The sequence below is a fragment of the Equus quagga genome, chromosome 13 (genome assembly GCF_021613505.1).
Source record: "Equus quagga isolate Etosha38 chromosome 13, UCLA_HA_Equagga_1.0, whole genome shotgun sequence".
Taxonomy (NCBI): Eukaryota; Metazoa; Chordata; class Mammalia; order Perissodactyla; family Equidae; genus Equus; species Equus quagga.
In genome coordinates this window covers 8,264,637-8,280,509 of record NC_060279.1, presented here as the reverse complement: position 1 = coordinate 8,280,509, position 15,873 = coordinate 8,264,637, and the positions used below count along the sequence as shown (strand labels likewise).

Genomic DNA, 15,873 nt, shown 5'->3' with positions numbered 1-15,873 from the left:
TGGTGGGTAGGACCTCTGAAGTTTAACTCCAGACTAGTCTGTGTAATATTACATTTTCCAAAGAACACAAATAGAAGATCTGTTTATTAACTTGAATGAGAGAAGTGTCTCCAAGACACTTGAAGGATATTAATAAAGATAAGTGGGAATAGCAATATTTTTTTTGTTCTTTCACACTCATGATAACATTAAGCAGAGTTTACAGATATAATTATGGGTACAGGTAATACAGACATAATGAAAGGAGGTAGATTTTTATAAAAATAAGTATATTTTTAAGAATATGAAATATCAGTGTTATAATTGATATATATACTATGACTATATGAAGAATGTTATAAACTGCTTGTATTAATACTATAACAACTGTGGAATAGCACAAAAAAGAAAACAAAATTTTAAACTAAAACAAAGAAACTCTCTCTTGGTCTGAGATCACATATATTATGTTTTATGGCAGAGTAGGGTATTTTCTTTAACAAATATATACATAAACTTCTTAAAATAGAAACCTAACAGAGAAAAAGAAATATAAGCAAAGTAGCAGTTAAAACTGTGCCAAATTAATTAAGTCAAAAGAGAACTAGTTTCGTCAGCATATAATATGTAGAATTATGTTTTCTTAAACATGGTTAGTAATTTTTAAGTAAGACATATATCCAACTTACTAAAGATTTATCAGGATAAACCCCAGCTCTTAGTAGAGATGCCTTCCAGCTGTCTACATCCTCCTGTGAATCACATGCCAGCTCGAGGAAGCGATAGTCTTTGTAAACATTCCTGGAGTTAAAAAAAAATCATGCTTTTAGTTTTGAGCCAAATTCAAAACAGTTTTATAGCACTGCAGACAATGATGATACAAGAGACAGTCCAAATGGATAGTTTTCTGACAGTCATTGGAGAAAAACAAAAACAATTCACTGTATTTAAAATAATTAGCAAATTCCTATGTTTGTGCATTATATAACTTCAAAAAGCCTCTCACATTAAAGAATTCAGAGTCCTCTGTACTGCTGAGCATTCAAACGTGAAGGAAATGCAAATACTCTCAATAGGACACACTGGGTGCCAACTGAAGGGGAGTTGGTCTGAGGGGAATGGATTTGCTATTGCCTAGTAATTAGATCAATTTTCTGAAACTATTCTAAATGGCTCATAAAACTTTAAAACGCATGCCAGTAATCTTACAAACCTCAAATACTATGATAGATTCAAAACAGCAATGCTCATCAATATTGTGAAAAGGAAAGAACATTAACCATTCTTTAACAGAGTGAAATGCCTATAAAGCGCATATTTATAACTGGGATAATATTATAATTTTATATTTCTTTTCCTAATCATAAAATAATACATAAGATGCAACACATACACATTTTGAAAACTTTGGAAACTAGATAAAAGTATGAAAATGGTAACAATCATTCTTTTTCCACTGTTTACAGATTACTTCCTTATACTCTTTTGTTCTATGCATTTTTCACACAGCTGAGATTGTCTCTCTCTCTCCTCCTCTATCTCCGTTTTACTATCTCTCTATCAATTTTATGTCTTTGTTTTTCACTTATTATTATATCACGGTCATCTACTTACAGTACATCTTTATAAACATCCAATTTATAATGGCATAATATTCATTAATATAAATATATGATAGTTAATCTCCTTCTAATATTAGATAATTGTCATTCCTTTTTTTTTGCATTCATAAATGATGCTTAAGTGAATATCTTTATCCATAAGCCTTTGTCACATTTATTGCTATTATTTTCTAAGGATAGATTCCTATAAATAGTTGTAGGAAGTTATAATCACTTTTTCAGACACTGATACACATTCCCAATCACTTTTCCAGAAAAGGTAATACAATTTAGAGAGATATGAGAAGTATACGAGATTAACAATCTTTTTCTCTTCTAATGCTCTCCCAAGGTATTCTCATTCATGCCTAACAGACTCACTGTCCACCTAAACCCAGATGGCTCACGTATTTCTATCTCCTGTCCAGACCTGCCCCAGATTCGTACAGCATATTGTCTTCTCCACTTGAGTATCTCAAAGAGACCTTGACATGAATGACTGAATTGGTCCTCTTACAGTGTTTCTATTTCATGCAGCAGCAGTGTAATCCAGATACTTTGGGGGTATTTTTGACACCTTCTACTCTCATACCCCTCTTCCATTTTACCATCTAAAAGTGTACTTCCTGTATATTGACCACAATCTTACTATCACCTTTCCCTTAGATTGCAATGATAACCTTCTCCCTGGTCTCCTAGCATCACATGGCTCCTTTAAATTTGCTCTCCTTGAATTCTCATGATCTGCTGAAAATATGAATCAGATATTTTTACCTCTGGTATAAAACACTCCCACGGCTCCCTGCTTTAGAGAGACCACACTCCCTATGATGGCCTACCGAGCCCTGCATGGTCTGACCCATCGTTACCTTCCTCTCCAGCTTCTCTCACACTCTGCTCTTCCCCAGCCACAGAGGCCTTCTTTTAGTTCCTCACATGTGCCGTGCTGACTCCCAAGGTCTGTGAATATGCTGCTCTCTCTGCCTGTCGCTCTCTTTCCTTCCCTCATTACACAATTAGCTCCTCCTCTTTCTTGGGATCTCAGCTCCATCATCGCTTCCTCAGACATCACTTCCCTGACACCCCTACCAGGTCAGCTCCCATTTCATACATTCTTGATATTTCCATTTACCTTTCCTTCATAGCGCTAATCAAAGTTGTGATTTCAGAATTATATGTGGGTTTCTTCTTCTTTTTTTATCTCGCTTTCTTTCTTATTTATTTATTTTGATACTATCTGACTTCCCAACTAGCCCATAAGCTCCATGAGGACAGGGAATGTATCATTCTTATGTTCATCATTATATCCCCAGGGGATTCTGGGAAGGTGATGGCCTAATTGTGTTCTGCTTCCTCTCTACTTCCAACTCAGGTCAAATACATCCTCTTTTCTTAAGTCAAGCAGACATTAGGACTGGTACTCAGGTAGAGGATGTGAGCTAGATAGCTGTTGTGGCACTTTCTTGCTCTGGGCTGAACAAGAGCATTGGGACCACAGCAGGAGAACTCTAAGGCAAGGACCAGCATGTAGCAGCCCCTTGGTGGAGCTGTCCCTCAGTGATCACAGGACCCTTGAGTGTGCCTGATCCTCTGGCCCTCAGGAAGAGTGGAGTGTCTGAGTTTTCTTTATACTAATGCAGAAGAAAGGCTCCCTTCTGGTGCCTCCATAGGTAACTGGCAACATGCCTACTATGGGCCTGTGATGACTGAGATGTCTGTACTTTCCCACGTCTATGGGATGAGTCCACTTAAAGTACTCAGCAGGTGCACCTGTGTGGCAATGAACAAAGAAAAATAAAAGGACACCTAAGGAGGTTTAACAGTCAGAGAAAGAATGAAGAAAGCAATCAGAACAGCCCATCAACAAAGGAGAACTCTTAGGGGAAGGAGAAGAATAATAAATATTTGAAGAGGTACAAGTACAGCACTAAGAGAGACTTCCTGGAACGAAAAAAGAAGATTTTTAAGTTACAATATTGAGTACATAAGTTTCCTTCCTTAAGGAAGGCTGATCAAAGTTGAGACTAGGATTAGTAGATTTCAAGATCTAGTAGAAGTAGAAAAATATAAAAAGAGAAAAGTTATAAGAGTGTGGAGGAAAGACTCCAAGAATCTAACCTGTAAATAACAGGAGTTAAAAGAAAAGGAAGACAAGAGGACAAAAATAATTATAAAAGAGAAACTACTTTTTAAAAAAATTAACATCTTGAATTTGAGGAAGATCCAAATCTGTACTTTGAAAGTGCAGTTTCAGGTGGAATTGATGAGACGAGATACCACTTAGGCATATACTAATACAATCCTTGAGCTCCGAGATAAAGAAAACATTTTAAAGTCTTCTGCAAAGAAGCAGCAAGTTGCTTACAGAGGAAAAAGGGTTAGACCGGCACTAGGCAGGATATTCAAAAGGCATGAGGCAATGAAATAACATTCACGGACGCAGACTCAGAGCCCCACACCCAGCCAGGACATCACCATGTCACAGTCCGAGGGAGACCTTAAGGCAGGGTAGAGCTACAACACCACCAAATTAACCCGCAGGGAGTGTTCAGGTGAGGAAAGACTAAGAGGAGAGGAAACAGTGGTGAGCACCCAAACTTCCAATATCCACAGAGTCAAAGCAAAATCAATGACAGACCATCTAAGAATGTGCAATACCTGGGCTAAATAAAGACTCAAGTAGAAGAGACTGCAACAGAAATCTGAATAGTCTAAAAGCTGGGGGAGACTGGGAGGAGATAAAAGTGCTCCCAAGATCTTCTCTGATGGGTGTCAGGGTGGAGAGTGGGGAAGCAAAGGGATCCTAGAGGTCTCATATCGTTGGGAGAAGGGGGGTGAGGGGAGACGTAGGAGAAGACAGTGTTTGTGGAATGAATATTTGATAATAGCCTCATGGAATAAGAGGGCTGTGTACTGATGATGAACGTAAATATTAATGAAATAAAAAGTACTGTAAAACTCCCAAATTAAAAAAGAAAAAGGAAATTAGACTCTTGATCAAATCAACAAAAAAACAAGAAAAGAAGAAAAAATAAAAAAAGAAGAAACAACAATATAGAGGGTTGGCCCCATGGCCTAGTGATTAAGTTCGGTGTACTCTGCTTTGGCAGCCCGGGTCTGTGGATTTGGATCCTGGGTACAGACCTACACGACTCCTCAGCCATGCTGTGGCAGCAACCCACATACAAAATAGAGGAAGACTGACAGAGATGTTAGCTCAGGGAGAATCTTCCTCAAGCGAAAAAAAAAAAAAGGCAAATCCATAGAGACACAAAGTAGATTAGTGTTTCCAGGGCTGGAGGGAAGGGAGAAGGGGAGGGTGTGGGGTTTTGTAGTGATGAAAATATTCTACATTATGAATATACTACAAATCAATACATTTTACTAAGAGGTATGTGAATTACATCTCAAAACTTATTAAAAAAATAAAATAAAACAAATAAATTTTGATAATATGACAGGAATAAAATCAGGTATATTAGTTCTGAAATTAGTGAAAATCGACTGAATCCTTTCAGCTAGTCAGTTAACTTAGGCTAAAACAAAAAACCTGGTTAAATATTATTTACAAAAATAGAGGAACAGGCAGAGATATCAAACACAAAACAAAGAAATAAAAATGCATGAAAGGCAATACTGGTAATAGACAAGATGGAATTTCAAAGTATTGAACAGGATAAACCAGTTAAAAGCACTAAATAAAATAAATAGAAATATTATATAATGATATAAAGTACAATTTATGAAGATTGGAAAATCTTACAAGTATCTATTTGCACCAAGTAACATAGTAGATAAGTAAACGAAGCAAATGCTACTGAAAATGCAAGATGAACTCGATATAATTATATGCATATAATTAATTAAAATATAAATATACAAAAATTTTAATATGACTCTTCTCAAATTGGACAGATATAGTGGACAAAAAGTAAGTGAGCACATAAAAGAAATAAATAGTATAATCAATGAAGTGAATTTAAGAGAATCCTTTATCCCTTAATGGAAGATAAAGACTTTTTTCATTATCCACAAAACATTTACAAAAATCAGTCATATACTTGGACCTACACACACACACATATACCAACCTTAAGAAACTAAAAAGGAGAGATTGTAAAGATCACACTCTTTGATTACAAACCAAAAAAGAAAAAAAAAAGAATTTCTAAAAAAAAAGAAGCTAAAAAAGAAAAACTTAAGAAATATATTCCTAGATAATCCTTGTATTACAGAAGAAACCAAACCAAAATTATAAATTATTTAGAAAGCAATAAAAAAAAGACCCCACTTTATATCCAACCAATGGAGCACAGCAAAGCTCGCAGGAAAACTTATGGCCTTAAATATGGTCACCACTTAGAGGAAAACAAAGTCAATATTCATCCACAGACATTATAAAATGATGATTTAAAAAAATAAGAGAGAATTAACATAGATTAAAGCCAAAATTAATGAAATAGGAAATATAAAAATAACATAAAGGCTAAAGATATCCACAAGTATTTTCCACTCAGCAATAGATGATACACTTATAATCCTAATTAAGAGAGAAAACAAAAGTATACAAGATGACAAATAAAATAGGATAGGATACATAAGCACAGATATAGAGTAGACTGAACAATATTAAAATCAAATATTACATGCAATCCTATGGCAAACCTAAGAACCTAAGAAGAAACTAACAATATCCTAAAAAATATAAATAACCAAAACTAACTCAGGAGAATTGAAAAATCCAAGTGGCTTTTACAAAACACTACTAGAATTAATGAGATACTTTGTTTAAAAGGCTAACATTGACTGCAAGACAAATACACATAAATCTATGCCTATTCTTAACACTACCAATAACTTAGAAATGGGAATATGTTCCATTCACATTAGGAGAAAGCCTATAAAATAACAGGAAGAAATTTCTGAAAATTAAGAAAGTTATAAAATCTTACTGAATAGCATGAAACAAGATCTTAAAAAATGAAAAGACATATTTGGATGTATTTATTTGATTATACTATCCTCCAGGGTCTTACAAAGCGACTACTGCTAGTAGGTATTCAATAACTATATATTGAATAATGAATATTACTACAATCATAAAAATATTGACTATCATCTTTAAACTATCTTTGCAAATTTTATAATTTGAAAGTGATCCTCCATCAAAGCTTCAATATTTTTGCTAAGAAGGTTGAGCATTTTTTTATATTTACAGAAATGATGTTCTTTGTTCTGATTTCATTATATATTTTTTGTATATTATTGTGAGGATTTCTCACTTTTTATTTGCATTTGCTTGACATATACTTTCTCTCTTCCTTTACTTTTTTACTTTTATCCATTTGTTTTACCTTTTAAAAACACATATCTGTTATAAATGCCAACAGAATAATTGGGTTTTATTTTTCATCCTAATCTGAAAATCACTGCTTATGATTAGAAAAGTTTTAAGCATGTTTATTCCTTGCCACAGCTGTATGCTTGGTTTTAGTTTTGTCACTTTTACATGTGTGCTTTTTTTCTCTTTTGCTCTTTACTGTTTCCTTTGTGTAGGTCAAGAAACGAACTGCTTTCTTGCTTTTATGTTTTTTTTAGCAATTTTCAGTTCTATAGATAAATGATCACCTAAGTTTTCCAAATCATTCTTGAATTCATTTATTTTTTTTTAAGACTGGCACCTGAGCTAACAACTGTTGCCAATCTTTATTTTTTTTCCTGCTTTTTCTCCCCAAAACCCCCAGTTCATAGTTGTATATTCTAGTTGTGAGTGCCTCTGGTCGTGCTATGTGGGACCCCACCTCAGCATGGCCTGACGAGTGGTGCCATGTCCGCACCCAGGATCCGAACTGGCGAAACTCTGGGCTGCCAAAGCGGAGCACGTGAACTTAACCAATCAGCCACAAAGCCGGCCCCTAAATTCATTTTTGTATAAATGAAATCAGGAATAAAGTAAAACTCCTGACTTTTAAAGAATTTAGAAGCTTTTACTTTCTGCCACTTCATCTCATGACATCTGCTAAGCTATCTAGAAATACTGACCTAGAATATTACTTCTAAATTACTGTTCTCACATCACTTTGAATCTGTTTTTTTTTTTACTTTTATAATCAATTTTATTACAATTGAGTAGTTATTTAGATAGAAGTCTATATATTTAACTTAAATAAACATTTATCGTCGGGCATTTTCCACCTGGACTTTCCTCTTTGTAAGTTCTTACTAGGATTCATTTTTTGAATTGGCCTCACAGGAGAGTTGGCTATCTGGATTTCTATTTGGCGCAGTATCCACATTTCCCATGTTGATTCAATGAAGAAGTGTAGAAGTTTCTTTTTGTTGTCTTCCTGTTTGGCCCCATTTTTCTTAATCAGGGTAAGGCATGCACTGGCCACTCATAGAATTGTGATCCGGTTCACTCCATCATTCTTGCAAATAGTTGACCGACATTGCTACTTTCCAGTGCTTTGAGACTTTGCATCTCTGTTGTGTACGATTTTTTGGATACAGCAATGGATAGAGAAGAGTAAAAGAGAAACTTTTAACTTTCCACCATCTTAAAAGAGAAATCATCTTACTTAATCTTCATAGCAACCCTGCAAAGTTAGTAGCAGAGCTGTTTAACAGTTGAGGAAGCTGAGATTCAGAGAGATTATGCGACTTTCTCAAGATCACATAGCTAATAAATGGTACAACCTGGGACTACCACAGTCCTTGGCGTATGGCGTGCATAAAACAAATATTTGTTGAATGAATGAACAAAAGAACTATGGAATGAACTTAGACTGTACTTATTTTTGAAACCACCTTTTCCACTTTTGACTGGGTCCTTAAATTTCTATAGAAAACCTAAGATATAAAAGTTTGAAGAAAAATAAATAAAAGTTTGAAGAGACAAATCACAAGCAGAATGAGTAATTTTAATTAAAAGCGGGACATATTTAAAGGAAATATATTCCCCAACTATGAAAGTTTATTGTTGGAAAATTTGAAAGGTCATATCTTAGCTACAGAGCAGAAAGGATAAGGGAGTATTTTGACAGAATCAAAATGCATCAGTTTTTAATTATCTAATTACCTCTCTACCACAGCTTTTAGCTACCACTTAGGTTTCCATTTGAGGCATTTCCACTGCACAGTGTGAATTCCTTTAAGATGTAAAGGTAAGGGGAAGGCAAAGCTGGACAGACGCCATGGGAATTCTTGGCCAGCTGGAAAGCACAAAAAGTAGAGAGGGTGCAGACTTTCCACATTCTCTAAGCAGATCTGAAGAATTCAGCTTTGGCCCATTCTCATTGACCTTTCTCCAGCGTATTTTCTTTCAGGGGCTCTTCACATGGAAAATCTTGATTTTTTTTTTCCCTCTAAGGATAGCCAAATTCTTGAGAGGGAAAATAATTATCTGGTTGAAACATTAGAACAGGGTCAAAGGCTTCTGGTGGCTTTGGCTCCTTCATTTTTACCCATTTTTGAAGCCTCATCTTAGGCTGTGTCTAGACATCCAAAGAGAGTTGGATACAGGTCTAAAACACTGAACTGAGCTGATTTACTGGAAGGCTCATAAATTCTGTGGATGCAGCTTCCAGGTTCTCACCACACACTGTAGCTATATAGATAACCCACAGCAATTTGTACTGACTGCATTTTTTTGTTTAGTCTATTTCAGCTGCAGTCATGCAGATATGAGCTTCTGAATGATTTCACTATGAAATCAAGCTGAATTATGTGTTTTACAGTTTGAAAAAATAAAAGTCACCTCAATGTTAAAAATGAGCATGAGAAATTTTATCCCACAGGTAAAAGGCTTTTAAAAGTGTTACACTGAAGAGAACCATGACCATATGATGAGTCCACGTTTTGGTTCTATGTGTAACTTTCACTTACATGTCTTTGGGTGTTAAAAATGATGTGGAGTTTAATTTCCTTACCTATGACAGTTCTTCAAACATCTGAGACCAGATAATATGTGTTGCCCCAAGTCTTCCAGGCCCCAAGCCAACCCTTCTGCCAATTTTTTCAAATGTTTCTCATATGAAGAGGTTTCTAGATAACACAGCATCCTTCTTGCCCTCCCATGAATTTTCTCTATTTTAAAAGAATTTTCTGAAAATGAGATGCCAGCAGATGACCACAAATCTCCAGATGCAATATTATCCAGATGCAAGGAAGAAGTTTGGTGGAATTTTTGCCTGCTTTCTGGACAGTAAACTTTCACTGATGTGAATTAAGTAAAATGTAGTAGCGTATATAGTAAAGACCATGAACACCTGTTGAAATCCAGGCTATGCCGTTTATTATCTTGTATGACACTGGTTTAGGCAACCTCTCTGAATTTCAGTTTATTCATCTATAAAATGGGGATAATAACAAAATCTACCTCAGGCTTACTATGGGAATAAAATAAGTTTATCGGTGTGAAGAGCTTGCTTAATACAATGCCCAGCAACAGGTAAATACGCAAGTAACATACACAAAATACAAAAGTTATTATTATGCATTATTCTCACTGCCTTTAGGTTCTTTGCACTTGACCTCCTATAAAACCAGACTTCTCCTATGCTGAATGCATATAGATTTTGTTAAGCATAAGAGTAAAATTTACATTTAGCATTATTACATTTCATCTGGTTACCTTCGGCCCATTTCCAGTTTGCTCAGATGTTCTGAATCCTGATTCTGAGAAATAATATTTTCACAATTCTTCCTGTTTCGCATTATCTGCGTATTCATAATGACATATTCCTATGTCATTGTCAGGGTCATTGGTAATCATATTACAGACCTAAAACAGACCTCAAACAATCCCATACCAGACATACATGTTCCATTAACTGGTACTCATTGGGTATCAACAGTAAGACTTAAAACTTAATCATAAATCTGTCATATATATACTATCAGGCCATATCTTTCTACTTTCCCTCATGTATATTCCAAACGGCAATATCAAGGTCTAAGTATATCTACTCAATTCCATTAAAAAATTGGAGGGGCCAGCCCAATAGCGTAGTGGTTAAGTTTGGCATGCTCTGCTTCAGCGGCCTGGGTTTGTGGGTTCGAATCCCAGGTGCAGACCTACACCTCTCAACAGCAATGCTGTGGCAGCAACCCACACACAAACAAAATAGAGGAGGACTGGCACAGACGTTAGCTCAGGGTAAATTTTCCTCAGCAAAAACAAACAAACAAAAAAACTGGAGTTAGTTTGGTTCAACTTGTTTTTCAAGATTCAAAGCAAGTTCCTATTGACCACTGATTTCCTTTCTAAATAATTATAAATATCAATTTAACATTATAAACTTATATAGCAGGGCATTGATGATAAACTCATCAATCAAAATTTCTATTTTATTCTCCTTTTTGAAAATCTGGAAAACAACTTCCAACTGTGGACTTTTACTGACTCACTGATCCTACCATGTTCCCACTCATCATCACCTTCCTTCTGTTTGACACCATAACTACTACCTTGCAAATCTTCAACTCCCATTCCTGTCTTTCCCTTCATCATTTTACTTACCTGACAAACTACAACCAAATTATTTTCTCACTCAGCTCCTGCATTCAAACTGCTAAATAACGCAAGAAAAAAACTATATAATTGTGCTCACTGTACTCACTTCAAATTTACAACTTCAAATATCAAATGGGCACCTAACTTTCCCAGACATCCATACTATGATTCTGTAGTCGATATGCTTTCTCACTCTACTAGATGATTACTTCATCCCTTTTCTTTCCTCAAATCTCTAATACACACTTTGCCACTTATTTGGTAGCTGATAATCTTGTTTCATACTTCATAGGAAGAACATTTACAACCAGACGAGAATGATCTATCTTCTTTCCACTAACTCCACCAGACTACCTGCATTTGCAACTACTGACTCTGCCTTCCTCTTGTACAATGGAAACCCAAAGCCTCAACTTATACACTGGGTCCCACCTCTTCTAATGTCCTCATGAACTTCCTATAAACGTTCCTTTCTCTTCTGCTTCAATAATTTCTTCCTTTCTACTGTTGGATCAGTCATATGGCTTACTAGTAGGCTTTAAAAGCAACCATCTTAAAACATCCCCCCCACCCCCACACACATACACACTTTTTCTCAACCCTTCTCCTCCAGCTCCTATTTCTATTTGCTTTTACTTGCCCCATTTCTATTTGCTTTTACAGCAAAATTCCTTGAGGCATCTCAAATCATTTTCTCCTTTCTCTCCTATCCTGTTCTTTCCTCAATCTACCCCAGTGAGGGCTGTGATCCTGCTACTCTGAAGATACAGGCCTTATTCGAGGTCATGTGATCTACAACTTGCCACAGCCAATGCTCATCTGTCTGTCTTCATATTGCTTGGCTTCACTGCAGCATTTGCCATTGTTGACCTCTCTCTGTCTTCAAACATTGTCTTTGCAAGACTTCTGTGAGATCACACTGCCCTGATTTCCGTATTTCTTAATCTCTTTTGCTGTCTCTTCCTCCTTTGTTAGACCTTTAAATTCTGGAGTGCCCCAAGCTCCTTCAGTGGTCTAGTTTCTTCTGTCTACACTTTCTCCAAGGTGATCTTCCCTATCCAGGGGCCTTAAATATCATTTAAATGCAGGTAACTCCAGATCTCTACACTGAAATATAGACTCTCATATGTAAGCCACCGTCTTTTCTCATCTGGATGATTGTTACAGCTTCCTAACATCTCTTTGACACCTTTCTTGCTCCACTCTCCACACAGAAGCCACAGTGATCACATATTGTATCACCATCCTATTTAAAGACCTCCAATGACTTCCCACTGCGAGTAGGAAAAAATCCAAACATCTTGCCATGACTGATCTATCTCTCCAATCTCTTTTTCCCTTGCTCATGCTCCTCCAACTGCAATCTAAGTTAGCTGATGGAGCTTTGAATGTTCATCAAGGTATTTCCCGCATTTATGTTATATAGTAGGTACTCAATAATATTTGTTGGTTGACTAACTAGTCTTTTCGTCTTTTCTCAGCATCCAAATTTTTTCAAAGACTACTGACAATAAATCAATGATACAAAGATGTTATATTACCCTAAGTTAAGAATAAAATCTGTGATTTCAATAATATAAATTTAATAAGCTAGGACTATGAATTATTTTTATACCTTACACAGGAGAAAAGCTTTGATTTCACATATCTCTGATAAAAAAGCAGTGCAATAAAACTAGAAATTATAATAAAAGTTAAACAGAAAAGGACTACAAAAAACATAAAATAACAGAAAACTTTCCCCAAAAACTGTGTCAAATAGTAACTCAAAACTATAATTACACTGTATTTACTAAACAAACAAATAACATTACACACAGGACTGAAACTCAGTACATGTCGCCAAAATTGTACTCAGAAGCAAAATCACAGTCATGTATGTCTTATTATTCAAAAAAGAAGGAAAAATACATTGTCAGCGTTGAATTTAACAAGTTGGAAAATTATAAAACCAAGCAAAGCAGAATACAGCATATAATAAAGTTAGCAACTAATTATGGAAAATTGAATTATCATTGATAAATTTAAGAGTAGGTTTTTTGATGAATCTAACAATGAGACAGAGCTCTGAAATATCTAGTGAATAAAAGATGAGAAAAAAGAGTCCAAATTAGAAATGGGAGGTATGATTTAACTGAGAGAAGATTAAATGATTTTAAGAGATCCTAAGTATACTTTTATGATAGTAAATTTATAAGTATCAATGATGAAAACAATTTCTAGGAAAATATAAAATCGGATTTATAAAATCCCACTGACCAATATCCACAGGATAAATTGGGAAAAAATGAAACCTTTTCTTCAAAATAGTTCTGATCTCAGAGAGTTTTACAGGTTTTTCCTTCCAAATTTTAGGGAAAGCTTCTTCCATGCAGGACCTCTCAGAAATATTAATAGGCTAATATACATTGTAAATCTCCAAGAAATGAACATGGTATGCAGGATGTCCCAAGCTTACTTGACCCTAGAATCTTTTTTTCCCTTGAACTTTTCATAGGGCTAGTATTTTAAGGACCAAACTTTGAGATATGTCACTGTAAACCAATCTCACCTATGAATAAAGATTTATAAAACTCCTAAAAAATATATTAGGAAACTTAATTTAATGAAATTACAAAAGATCCAGCCATCACTACCAAGTCAAGATTTTCCTAAGAGAATTTTCTATGAGAAATGCAGTCGGCCCTCCATGTTGGCAGGTTTTGCATCCCTGGACTCAACCAACTACAGATGGAAAGGCCTAGGATGGTTGCATCTGTACTGAACAAGTACAGAATTGTTTTCTTGTCATTATTCCCTAAACAATACAGTATAACAACTATTTACATGGCATTTACATTGTACTGGCTGTTATAAATAGTCTAGAGATGATTTAAAGTATATAGGAGGATGTGCATAGATTATATATAAAGGGCTTGACCATTTGTGATTGGGTCCTGGAACAAATCCCCCATGGATACTGAGGGACGACTGTATTATCAAGAGACCACTTGCATTCAGCGCCATGTATAAGACGACCACTCACAAATCCCAGACTTCAAGCTACAGTTGCATTCTGGGTAGTCCAGTTTCAAAACCTTGATTACTCTTCGATCTTCTCTGCCTCCAAAGGTCCCTCATATTAGTAAATGGTACTTCCTTCCACTTAGGACTTGTGCTAGAAACCTAGGGGTCATTCTTGACATCTCTTTCTCCCTCACCTCATTTCTGGTTAGTCAATTCTGTCAACGCAGCTCCCTAATCAACCTCATTTATTCTGTCTCCACAGCCTCCATTCTAGGCCAGGACACCATCACCTTTCACCTGGATCACCACAAATCTTCCTAACGCCTGGACTTGCTTCACTCCTATCCTCCATTCTGCAGACTCTCCTCTGTGCTCCCTTCATGCCTTACATATACATCCTTTAAGTTGAACTATAACTACTTTCTATATATGCAAGTTATTATTCCAAGAGGTGGTAAAAATATAAACCACGTCAGAGCTGATTTACATAAAATCACAGGTGAAAGATCCATAATGGACTAATGAAAACAGTAGAGATTTTGAGGTTCCCCACTGCATTAGGATAAAGACCAACAAGCCTAACATGGCCCAGAGGCTTGCAAACGACCTGGTCCCTGACTCTTGCTCACTAGGCTCCAGCTATTAGTTGCATGAACACACAAGGCTTCTTCCTACCTCAGGGTCTTAGCATATGCTGTTCATGCTGCCTGGAACAATATTCCTTTCCCCCTTCACTTCATCTATTTCTATACATTCTTCTAGTGTTAGTTTTAATCATCCCTGAATTCTCAAAATGGATAGGTCACTGTACTATTAATTCTCACAGAAGTTGTAATTAATAGTTGTAGTGAAGTAATTATTGCTTGCCATCAGTCTCCCTTACTGTACTGTAAATCCCATGAGAGTAGAGAACATGTTTCTCTTGTTCATAGAACCTAAGTACAGTGCCCAGCCTGAAGAATGTGCTCAGGAAATAACTGTGAGCAAATGGATGAAAGACTGAAGAGATCACCAATGACTGATTACCTTAGTACCTTCCATTTCCTCAAAATTCTTTTCCTGTCCTTCAATATCATCCTCAAAGATCAATGTAACAATTTTAAATTGGAGGCTGGCTGATATTTCCTTTTCTTGACATAGTGAAGAGCAATAAAAAGAGTAAACAAATTTTAAAAATTTTAAATAAAAAAAATTTAGATTTTTAGAAAAAAATATTTTAAAACATAAGAGCATTGCAAAACACATTTACTGTAAGTGTAGCTGCAGAATTAGCTGAGTCACCCCCATCCTGACCTTCTCTGGCTGCCAATGGCCAAGGCGCCAGGTCCATGTCAGTGTTAATCACAGTCACGATGAAAGAGCTGAAAGTATGAGTTTTGGTTATAACTCTGGGGTCTTATTTATGACGAAAAAGACCATAAAGAAGGCAGATTACAATTTAAGTGGTGGAAATTCTCACAACACAGAATATTTAATATCCAAATATTCTTCCTCACACCCAAATGCTAAAATAATCTCATGTCACATAAAATAAGAAGGTATCTAAATAAAAATAGAAAAGTTGGGAGCAATTAGTCAGTGGGAACTTGATCTCCTGGCTTCTTGACGGGACTTCTGCTCCTGGCCCCTTTGTCCTAGCCGTCATTCTTTCCTCCCCAAAGAGGAAGAGGACTGACTGATTTGAGCGGCGTGTTCTCAAAGACAAATTGAGCAAGCTTGTGCCCACAGGACACACGCATTTCTCTCCCACTCCAAGATGTTCTGGTGAGTTCT

General features: G+C 35.9%; 1 protein-coding gene across 6 annotated transcripts in view; it reads right to left on the bottom strand.

The window, feature by feature from the left end:
- DNM3 (dynamin 3) overlaps positions 1-15,873 on the bottom strand; it is a 510,159-nt gene that overhangs the window by 111,610 nt on the left and 382,676 nt on the right. For all 6 annotated transcript variants that reach the window (XM_046681889.1, XM_046681886.1, XM_046681888.1 and 3 more), the window contains one exon: positions 669-780. In XM_046681889.1, coding sequence (XP_046537845.1) covers positions 669-780 — 112 coding nt within the window. The remainder of the gene's footprint in view (positions 1-668; positions 781-15,873) is intronic.